The sequence below is a fragment of the Lissotriton vulgaris genome, chromosome 1_2 (genome assembly GCF_964263255.1).
Source record: "Lissotriton vulgaris chromosome 1_2, aLisVul1.2, whole genome shotgun sequence".
In the NCBI taxonomy this organism is placed as follows: domain Eukaryota; kingdom Metazoa; phylum Chordata; class Amphibia; order Caudata; family Salamandridae; genus Lissotriton; species Lissotriton vulgaris.
Genome location: NC_141686.1, coordinates 336,756,190 through 336,768,072, shown reverse-complemented (window position 1 = coordinate 336,768,072; position 11,883 = coordinate 336,756,190). Strand labels below are relative to the sequence as shown.

At 50.0% G+C, this 11,883-nt stretch overlaps 1 protein-coding gene across 1 annotated transcript in view; it reads right to left on the bottom strand.

The window, feature by feature from the left end:
• Positions 1–1,730: 1,730 nt before the first annotated feature.
• LOC147736696 (lectin-like) overlaps positions 1,731–11,883 on the bottom strand; it is a 111,462-nt gene continuing 101,309 nt past the window's right edge. The window contains exons 3-5 of the mRNA XM_086952671.1: positions 4,025–4,165; positions 2,149–2,260; positions 1,731–1,834 (exon numbers count right to left, since the gene is read on the bottom strand). Of these exons, the coding sequence (XP_086808797.1) occupies positions 1,731–1,834; positions 2,149–2,260; positions 4,025–4,165 (357 nt within the window). The remainder of the gene's footprint in view (positions 1,835–2,148; positions 2,261–4,024; positions 4,166–11,883) is intronic.

Below are 11,883 nucleotides of genomic sequence, written 5' to 3'. Positions count from 1 at the left end.
GTCTTGTCTTGTTATCCTAGTGCTTGGACCAGCCAGGTTAATACCTCATTTCTGAAGTCCAGGTCATCTTACAAGTTTCTTGCACAACTTTGCTTCCTCTAATTGTGGCTCTTCTTTTCCTGACGACACAATTACCACCTACTCTATGGGATCAGGAAACTAAATTCCAAATCCTCTTCGTCCTCAGCTTATATATTTACACAATCATTCTACTACTCGCTCATTTTGAGTAAGAGGAGACAGTATGCGCCTGCTTTTTATGCCACTCCCCGCTAGCACTTCATGGATGGCTGCAGCATTAAGACACTTGATTGCTGACCTACGCTGACAGCACTAATGGAGAACTCACGGGGTAAGTCACCTCTGAATCAGCCTTTTGTTCCACAGCCACCGTGATCTCTGCCATCACTGAAAGAGTCAGTTGCTTATCGTACTTAGGTTGGGTTTCAGATGTTCCCAGGCATACTTTACTGTGAAGATTTGGTTGTATGATTGGGGTACCTTTTGCCAATGATACATACATTTTCCCTACCACAAGTAGATTAGGTTTCATTTTTAAGTCCTGAAAAATTGCCCAGATCAATAGCGACACTTGAGGGAAAGAGACATGTTGACCTACACTCACACTATTTTATGAGCTGGATCGAACCATTACTTCCACATTCAGTCACCCATTGCCTTTTAATCATAACAAGAGAGCCCTCCTATTAAATTTAATTAGGTATCGCTTAGCTATTTTTAAACCACAGAATCACATTACACTAATCAACACCTAGAGCAACTCTACCCTACACCTCACATCGACATCTTATGCTCATGCGACCTCCTCAAGATGCCCGTAGGTCATCCCAGCACTGGACTATTGAGGAGCTGATGAAGCATAACACCCACACAGGTGTGTAAGAGCTCTTGGTTCCAAGCAATGAGATCCCCTGATCTGATGCCTCAGTTTCCCTAATCTAGATCCTCCTGTCCCCTTTACCCCCAGGAACTGCACACCTTTTGTATTACATAGTATCCTATGGAGCCCTCATGCAGGACCTTTAAGTTCTCCTCGTTCCCCTCTAAGTTTAGAACTCACCAATGAACCTGGACCTTCATGGGATGAATTCTCATATCTGTGATTTCGGTTTCACGAGGGCTCACAATGTATATGAAACCAGGAGGCCTTGGAAGAAGGAAGGAAAGCCAAGGTGGTGGTTTGGTCAAATGTGGCGATCCTGTAACCAGGCACTGCACCCGTGGCACATCCTGGGCCCTGCACCCGGGGGTCCTCTGCTCACCTCACGGGGTGAACATCAACCATGCAGCAGGGGTAACAGAGCCATTAGATGCAAAGAGATCACTTCACCCAAGTAAGGGTTGTGTCATAGTGCCCAGTTAGTGGGCGACGCCTATTTTAGTGTTAGTAGGTGTTCACTGGGCTTTAAAGGGACACTCACACCCCACATGCCACAGTGGCACTCTCCTCATTACAGTGGCACCTGCAGATCTTCACAAGTACCATTTATGATGGCAGAATTGAACAAATCCCAATTTTGTGGCCAGGGATGTGGAAGGTAAACATTATATAATAAGCTGTGAGAGTTTAATACACACATCATGGGTGAATACAGTGACTTATTTATTTGTATGCATAAGTGCCATTCAAGAACAAACCCCTGAGAGTCCCTCCCTCCCTATCCCTGGCGTCTGTGCTTCCATCTCTTCAGAACGGACGCTCAACATCTTTACACTCCCTTCGAACATAAGGGATTGTCCTTAGAAGTGTTGGGGGCTTTACAGATGAAGGTGAGATTGCTGTCACACCTCACTTCCCCCCAGAGTCCTGGGCCTATGAGAGAAGAAGCAAAAGCATTCAGTCTCTATATTGTACTCATTACAAATATGTAATGATCAGTTCAGGAGTAAATCAGGAGCAACTCACAACTTCTTCCAGAAACTCTGACACATAGTGAAAGATGGAGGAGCTGAGGTCTTGCTTTTCAGAACATTTAATATGGATCAAATACAACAAATGTCCATGAATATTTTAAAGAGAGGGAGAAATATATTCACAAAATAGGGGTGAGGTATTAAACGGCTTTTGTGAAAACAAATGAAAGACTTACAGGAAAGAGCCTTTGAATGTGGGAGAAAAATACCTACCTCCATAGTTTGAGGATACACAGTGTTCCTTTCCCCCGGAGCTGTTTGGCTCATCTGGGTGCCAGTTCTTGAAGTCCATGGGACTTCCATCCGTCCACTTAAAGTGTTTGTTCTGGAAGAAAGAAAACTATTGCTGTCAAGGAGCTATAACTGATGGCCCCACGGCTCACCTCATTTGTGGGCTCTAAAATAGATATTATGTCAATGCGGGGGACAATATTGGGAAAATCAGCTAAAGATGGCATTTCACCCTTTTAAATATAGACCTTAAACCAGTGCTAGGAATGTAAGGATTACATTGAAGGTACCCTATGCCAGAGTAGCTACTTAATTTTATAATATTTCTAATTCATTTCAAATTGACGTTGAATTGACAAGTTACAATACAATATAAACCTCCCATACCTTGTATCTTGTAGGGCCTCAGCTCATCCCATTTGCAGTGACTGGGTGCAGCCCCCTTCCCCACCTGTTGATGGGTTTCAACTCACCCCACTTGCATTGAGGGGGTACAGTTATCCCTCCCCCACCTCTTGTTTGGCCTCAGCTCACCCCACTTGCACTGACTGGGTACAACCCCCCGCTCCTTGTCGGGTCTCAGCGCACCCCACTTGCACTTATAGGGTGCAGCCTGCCCCCTTCCTGGTGTTGAGTCTCAGCTCACCCCACTGTCATTGATAAGATACAGCCCCCAACTCTTGTAGGGCCTCAGCTTTCCCCACTCCATTGATGAGGAGCAGCCTCCCACCTCCCTGCCTGTTATTGGGGCTCAGCTCATCCTACTGGCATTGATGGAGTGCAGCTCCCCTCCCTGCCTGTTATTGTGGCTCAGCTCACCCCACTTGCATGTATTGGATGCAGTCCCCCTCCCCTGCCTCTTGTTGGGTGCAGCTGCTCCCACTTGCATTGATGGGGTGAAACCCCCACCTCTTATTGCGCCTCAGCTCACCTCCCTTGAACTAATGGAGTACAGCCCCCTGCCTCTCGTGGGGCTTCAGCTCAGACTACTTGCATTGATGGGTTGCAGCCCTCTGCCCCCTGCCTCTTGTGGGGCTTCAGCTCACCTCACTTGCATTGATGGGGTACAGCCCTCACCTCCCTTCAACTAATGGGGTGCAGCCCATTGCCTCTTGTGGGCCTTCAGCACACACCACTTGCATTGATGGGGTGCAGCCACCTGCAGCTTGTTGGACCTCAGCTCAAACCACATGCATTGATGGGGAGCAGCTCCCACCTCTTTTGTGGCCTCAGCCCACCACGCTTGCATTGATGGGGTGCATCCCCCCTGTCTCTTGTCGGGTTTCAGCTCACCTCACTTGCATTGATGGGATGCAGCCGTCCCTACCCTGTCTCTTGTTGGGGTTCAACGTACCCTACTTGCAGTGACAGGGTGCAGTCTCCCTCCCTCCCTCTCTTGTTGGGGCTCAGCTCACCCCACTTCCACTGATGGGGTGGAGGCTTCCAGTGCTGTAAAATCACTTGTAAAATAAGGATGGAAATTGCATGGCAGAGATTTGTGCTCCCACTTTTTGCAACAGGCTCAAAGGCGGGACAGTTGGGCTGCTATGTGCTTTGTCCAGGCAAGACAATTGGGACTTCCTGTCAATTTGCAGAGCAGTAAAACAGAACAATATTTGAGACCTCTTTGGCCCTTAAGGCCTTTAGACCAGGGTGCCACTGCACCCGATGCATTTCTGATAGTTAGACCCCCTGACATGACTCCAAGCGATCATGTCGCATTTGAATTTGTTTTGGAGGAAAGTGAGGAGTGGTTGAGAATCCGGATCATGTATCTACCTCAAACTCCCTAATCCATCTCCCATTTGTAGTTTTTGCCCCAGGCATCCATTTAAGACCATGTAATTGCACACAATACCATGTAAAGGTTCGATGTCCCCACCCAGAAGGCACGATGAAAGTGCTTGTGCAAGTAGATGAAGTTCTTCAGGTACTGGATGTCCTCTTTACTGTGTATAGAGACCAGGTGTGATCCTCGGGCGAGGCGTTGGCAGGCCCCCTGAAATTAAAAGAGAGCAGGGTGAGTGTTGACTGAGCATCAGAGGGCATGTGAAGGGCACATTCCAGGACTGATCACCAGGACTCCTGTGTCCTTTATTGAGCAATGTCCCAGGACGCCTCCCCTGATCATTCCTAATAGGGCTAGCGCTGGTTCCACACTCATGGCTTCAAGGCACAAACACTATGCGCCAAGTAAGAAGAGAAGATTGTGTATCTGCACTAGGGTGACCAACTGACACGGAGGCACATTCTGGAGAGAACTGTAAATAATTCAGGGCAAAAATTTGGGACAAAGGTCAGTTTTACAGACACATCGAAGGAGAGGCCCTACCTCACTAGTTTATCAGTGCATTTAATTACTATTTTCTAGGTAATGCAATATATTCACTATGGTCTTTATGTGACTACCTCTAGGAATGCTACATGCAGGTGGCACATCAAGTCCTTGTTCAATAGTAACTTTATGACCTTGAGGACGGTGTCAAGTACATCACCCCTTTCCAAAATTACCCAAACGTTCTTGGAGAAAACAACAGCAAAATTGCAAACTTTGATTATGTTTCTAAACATTTTAAAACCAATGGCTAACAGTCTGGGAAACATTAAGGTAAGTGACCATCTGTTAGATTAGACAAGTTCAACAAAAACATCTGCCTCACCTCAAACTCCAGTCAACCTTAAACCTAGAGAAAATGAATGAGGAAGCGCAGATGGTGTGGTCGGCAGTCTCACAACTTATGTCAGGATGTGAGGTACCTACAACTTATCTGTTGTCTCACAGCACTAGAGTCTGCATCCAGGATTCTACATTTAGCTCAGAACTGGAATCCCAGAATACCAGACAAAGAGAACTAAAGAGCAAGATGAAATCAGGATTAGCTGCGAGATATACAGTAACTGATTCAAAGGGTTCTGGTTAAGAACTGAACACATAAGGAAGAGAAGAACAAGGTGGGTCAATTCATAAATTAAAAAAAGAGGGGCCCACTATGAGTATCAGAAAGTATTGTGTACCTGGGGATTTGTATTGGCAGAGAGAAGAGAAACAGAAGAGGCACTGTCAAGTGGTTGAACAAACAACACCTACCCGGCAAACTCTGGTAGGGTAACAAGCTGCTGATTGTGCTTTTGAAGGGTGAGCAGGGGCCGAACCCCTTGGAAGATTGGAAATGGGCATTATTATTTTCACTCTTAATTGAGTTTGTCAAGGCATAACTATGGGTAGTTTTATCCCCAAAAATCCCCTGTCTTTGGTTATGCTTTTTATTCATTTCTGTGTGTACGTACAATATAGAGCATATGCGAACTAGTTCCCAACAGAGCATTACACTTACCACGATCCTCTGTTGCTTGTTTTTTATCTCCTCTAGGTCCCTTAACTATAGCAGGACCAATTGGCCTCCCCATCCACATACCTATTAAATAAGGTTGTAATTTATTATTCTTTCTCACTGTGTAGTACCAAATACCTAGGTCCTAAAGAGTTGCCATGATGGCAAGAAACATGTTGACCTGACCTGAGGGTAGTAGATATCCTGCTCTGGAACTTCTTGGCATCTATCTCCCCTCCCACCCCTTTTAACCAAGGGAGACAACCACGCTAATAAAGTACATTGTGGACTGACTCACCTTTTTTAGACACACTTCACTTCACGACTACACTTTCCCTGCCCTCTCACACGCATGCACCATATGGCTGGAACAAAAGATCTCCGATAAAGAGCCCCTTCGTGGGTGCCCGTCAGACATTGCAGCGCCAGTCTGACGAGGAGCAGAACCCGTATGATGAAGCATGACACCTAGTTTACTGGGTGTGTGAGGGTTTTAGTTCCAACAAGGGAATTTCCTCTCCTTTTCTTTTGTGCTCTTTACTACACTCACATGGACTTTTTTCTTTTTCTTTTCCGTCTCCTCCCTGGAGAACTTTGTACTCTCTTTTGTGTTACCAATCGCCCACTCTGCCATGTCTTTAAATGGCTCTACAGTCAAGCTGAGGGCAAACCAGTGATCTGGCTCATCCGTACGTGCCACCTTACATGCAGAATCTTCAAAATATTTGGGATATAATTTACACAAGCAAAATATAAGAACATGATAAAGATTGCACATTGTAGGAAGTGTAGGAAGGCTGTCTTTAACATATGGAAGTGTTTCCCCTTTCTGTGCAATTAGACCGCAGATTGACCGGGAAATCAGTTACCTACCAATACCTACCCAGTTTCCTTTTTCAATCAATCCATCAGAATACTTGTAAAGGGCACTACTTACCCGTGAGGGTCTGAAGGCGCTGAGGGGAGGGGTGCCGCTACTGCTTGAAGAGCCAGGTCTTGAGGAGTTTTCTGAAGGTGAGCAGGTCCTGTGTCTGTCGCAGCTGGGCTGGGAGGGTGTTCCAGGTCTTGGCAGTGAGGCAGGAGAAGGATCTGCTACTGGAAGTTGTTTGTTGGATGCGGGGGACGGTGGCGAGGTTGAGGGTCGCAGAGCTGAGCTGGCGGGTGGGGGTGTAGAAGCTGAGTCTGCTGTTCAGGTAGGCTGGTTCGGTGTTGTGGAGTGCTTTGTGTGCGTGGGTGAGGAGCTTGAAGATGATTCTTTTGTCAACGCGGAGCCAGTGCAGGTTTTGTAGGTGGGGGTGATGTGGCTGTGACCAGGGATGTTGAGGATCAAGCGGGCGGAGGTGTTTTGAATGCGTTGCAGTCGTTGTAGGTGTGTGGCCGGAATTCCTGCGTAGAGTGCATTGCCGTAATCTAGCATGCTGCTGACGAGGGCTTGGGTCAATGTTCTTTTGATTTTGGACGGGATCCACTTGTAGATCCTGCGGAGCATGCAGAGGGTGTTGTAGCAGCAGGAGGAGATGGCGTTGACCTGCTTCGACATAGACAGGGAGGAGTCAACGATGAATCCTAGGTTGCGTGCATGGTCTTTGGGTGACGGTGCCGTTCCCAGTGTGGTCGCCACCAGGAGTCGTCCTAGGCAGAGGGGGTGGAGACGAGGATGAGGACCTCATTCTTGTCCGAGTTCAGTTTCAGACTGCTGCTCTTCATCCATTCGGCGACGGCCTTCCTTCCCTCGTGGAGGTTTGTTTTGGAGGTGTGGGGGTCATTGGTGAGGGAGAGGATGAGCTGAGTGCCGTCAGCGTAGGAGATGATGTTCAGGTCATGCTGGCGGGCTACTTGTGCGAGGGGGGCCATGTAGAAGTTGAAAAGGGTCTGGCTGAGGGATGAGCCCTGGGGTATGCCACAGATGATGTTGGTGGCCTCAGATCGGAAGGGTGGAAGGCGGACTCTCTGTGTTCTGCCAGAGGGGAAGGATGTGGTCCAGTCCAGGGCCGTTTCTTGAATTCCGGCTTCTTGGAGGCGTGTCTGTAGTGTGCGGTGGCAGACCGTGTCGAAGGCGGCTGGTGGGTCCAGGCGGATGAGGGCTGATGCTTCACCATTGTCTAGTTGGCACCTGATGTCGTCTGTGGTGGCGATGAGTGCGGTTTCGGTGCTGTGGTTACGTCTGAATCCGGACTGAGACGGGTCTAAGATGTTGTTGTCCTCGAGGTGGTGGGCTAGTTGCATTTTGGTGATTTTCTCAATGACCTTCGCCGGGACGGGGAGCAGGGGGATGGGCTAGAAGTTCCTCAGTTCCTTGGGATCCGCCTTGGGGATCTTGAGGAGGGCGTTGATTTCTGCATGTTTCCAGCTTTCTGGGAATGACGCAGTCTTGAAGGGGATGTTGATGATCTTCCATAGGTGGCTTGCGATGGTTGTGTCGGCTTTGTTGAATACGTGGTGTGGGCAGGGGTCTGACTTTGATCCTGAGTAGATAGAGTTCATGATCTTGCGTGTCTCGTCGTCGTTGACGTAGGACCAATAGGTCAGGCGGTTGGTGCAGGTGTTCGTGGGGGGGGGCGAGGTCTGCCGTGGTCAGGCGGTCAGGGTGTTGAAGTTGTCGTGGATGTCAGCGATCCTGCGATGGAAGAAGGTGGCCAGTGAGTCGCACAGATCTTGTGAGTGTGGGATGTCATTGGTGTTGGCAGTGGGGTTTGAGAGTACCTTCACTATGCTGAATAGCTCTTTGCTATTGTGTACGTTGTTGTCCAGGTGGGCTTTGAAGGAGGATCTCTTGGCTGTTAAGATGAGTTGGTGATGCCTGCGGGTGGCGAGGTTGTCGATCAGCGTGGCGGAGTTGGTGTCGGCGTTGTTCTCGAGGTGGAAGTTCATGTCCCCGAGGAGGATGTTGTCCGTAGAGGCAAGTGTGTGGGTGATGGCGAGGTCCGCGATGGGGTCACTGAACAGCGCCCGGATTCCAGGGGGTCTGTAGACGAGTGTTCCTCTGAGGATGGTGTTGGGGTCAGTGTGGATCCGGAAGTGTAGGTGTTCGGCGGTGTTGAGGGTGTCGTCAGCGTGGGTGTTGACTGGAGTGTGGACTTGTGGACGATGGCTAAGCCTCCTCCAATTCCGTTGGTTACGATTCCTGATGGTGACCTTGTAGCCGTCCGGGATGGCTATGGCAATGTGGGGTCCAAGGAGTAGGTCCGCCAGGTCTCGGTGAGGAAGGCAACGTCTGGGGTGGAGGTGTCGAGCAGGTCCCAGAGCTCGACGGTGTGTTTGCGTGCGGAGTGGGTGTTGAGGAGTATGCACCGAAGGTGGTTGGGTCCGGTCCTTGGGGGTTTGGTGGTTCCATCGCAGGTGAAGTTGCAGGTGTGGCAGGGGAATGGTCCGTGGTTGTGTTTTGGGGCGACCTGGAAGCAGCGGTGGTCTCCGCCGGTGTTGAGGGCGGGGAGGGTGCTGGCGTTGTAGCGGAGTCTGGTGGCGTGGCCGTTGCGGGGTCCAGGGATTCTAGCACTGGGCGTGGTCCAGGCACGGACGGGCGCATATGGGCTTGCCTTTGGCGCGCCAGCGGCACAGCCGCATAGCGGCCGCCATTTAAGGCAGGGAGGGAGGAGCAGCTGGGAGGCGGGAGCGGGGCGGTGAGGGGGTGAGTCCGCAGGGGGCAGCGGCGGGAAAACGGGGTACAGAAGACAAAAAGGGGGCTGGGGGGAACTAGATGGGCTGGAGTCTAAGAAATACGGTACAAAAAAGGCAAAATAACACCAAAATAAAGGGAGGAAAAAACACAAACTTATAATACAGTCCAAATGACAAAGAGGTGAGCAGAGGCAATCAGTTCACAGAACGATCGAACTCGCGCTCCGAGCAGCGGCGGGCTGACAACAGGTGGAGCTTTTTCGGCAGTAGGGGGGTGACCTGGCCTGCAAGCAGGGTCAGGGGTTTTTGATCTTCTCTTCTACTTTCAGCAATGAGCTACATGGCACTGGTGAAGATGGTGGTGCTACCCCAATTATTGTATTATTTTGAAAACCTTCACATGCTCATCCCGCATTCCTTTTTTAATCACTTCATCACGTCTCACATTTGATTTGGGGACTAGGGAGCTGTTACCTCACTAAAGCTACCTGTGTCTACTGGTGGATTAGTCCTTCTGGAATTTGAATGTTAATATTTAGCTGCACAGTTCCTTTCGTGGCTCACTGGCTGTCTGGTTGTCCCCTGCATAACACAGGGTTTACCCGTATAGACTTTAAGGCATGCTTACTGCACTACACATTGGGGTATATTCTCAAGGATCAATCGCAGAGTTATCAGTACCTTATCTCATCCGATATTACCAGTTTTCCGGTGATAGCATCCTCAAAAAACATTGCCATGGATGACCCCGGCAACTATCGCTAATGAGATGCAGAGTAGGTGTTCCCGAGCAAAAAGCTGCGAGAACACCACACCTCTACATTCTCAACGACCAGCCAGATCGACGATAAGAACACAAAATATGCAATAAGCTGCGTTAGTGGCACAAAATTAACACCTGGTTTCACCTGGTTCAAAGGCGGATGACAACCGGCACCAGACAAGGAAGCCCGGACCACAGCCATGCAGGAAGACCAAGAGATGCAATGGAGCCATTGATCATGCAGCTCGGAGCCCCAACAGGGCCACAACACCCACCGCCACCACCCCTAGGATTGACACACCCCCGGACCCTCCCCGCCACCCCACCCTCAGAACACCACAAAGGCAGTGCAGACGAAGACAGCGGACCTTCAGAAAATGCACAAGCTTCCCAGCCCCAACACCAGGGAATGTCAGTGTGCACTACATGCTCAAAAGGACAACCATCCCACGCATTCTGCCCACCATTACCCACGAGCAGACGGCACCAACACAGCTGACAACCAAAATCCCAAATCAGACAAAGCTGCTGGCCGTGCTGCAAGTGTCGGCCTCTGGTACCTTCCAAACAACAACTACCAGAGTAGGAGGAGTCTCACAGCCAGCCAAATCCAAGTTCTTCACAACTGTCTTGGATGACATAATCAGCTTGGTAACACACTACCTATATGTCCCCCGCACTGTGCAGGAACAGCTGGAGACCAAGCAAGGCATCTACGCACCAGCTGGCTTCCCGCACATGTCAGGGGGCAATTGACTGCACACATGTCCTACTTGTGCCCCCTGGCAACACTGCACACAATAACCGAAAGCACACACATTCCATCAATGTGCAGGCAACAGTGGACAACCAGGGAATCCCCACCAACGTTGATGCCAACCACCCAGGCAGTGTGCATGAAACCTACATCTTCCGACAGTCCATCATCAACCAGCCCTTCCAGGCTGCCACCTACAGAAATGCACTGCTCGTTGGCAAGTAACAAATGAACACACCACACACCTCAACTCCACAATCATGCAACTGTGGGAATGAACACGTCACAAACTCACATACAACATGCCAAACAACATACCCACCCACCAGACACAACAGCACAACTTACTGTGGCAACCTGGGCCAAACATGCACATAAGCCATCAACGGCATGGCACCTCAGCCACACAATAGCAGATTGTGTGAAGAGGTGGGGACCAGGCATGTGGGAAGGAGGCAAGGGACTGATGAATGAGAAGGTACACAATGTCAAGTGTGGCCTGGATGTGCTAGCCAGACTGCAGTATGCAGACCACACATATATCCATGTCGACATACACTGCTGGTGTATGGAGTGTAGTGGACTGTGGATACAGCCATGTCACCTCAGCCAGTGGGGAAGATCCTGGAAATGTAGTTTGTGATGACCCCCCCTGTGAGCATGAGCGGAGAGGGCTGGCCCGAGGTACACCAGGCCAGAGTAGGGGTGTGAACAAAAAGCATGTAGCTCTGGGCATGGTTCTCTTCTGGAATGTCCAATGTCTCTGCCAGGGACGCTCCCCTCGGCCCGTCATGAGGCCTATGCCGTCGCCATGAGCGTTGTTGCCTACAATCCTCTGTGCCTGCTGCACCCTGGTCGACGGTCCCCGAACAAGCCCTACCGGGCCCTGCGCACCCAGGTCTCAATGCACACCTGCCGATACCGTTTTGTGTCAAAGAGGGCCCACCACGTGCCGGTGCAAGCTCCAAGCCGGAGTGCCGTAACTCTGGCAGCCTCCTTAGACCATCACGGCCTCCGCGACACAGGCCCGCAGTATTCCTTTCACTTTGACGTCCTCCACTCGAACTCGCGCTCCGAGCAGCGGCGGGCTGACAACAGGTGGAGCTTTTTCGGCAGTAGGGGGGCGACCTGGCCTGCAAGCAGGGTCAGGGGTTTTTGATCTTCTCTTCTACTTTCAGCAATGAGCTACATGGCACTGGTGAAGATGGTGGTGCTTTACCAATTATTGTATTATTTTGAAAACCTTC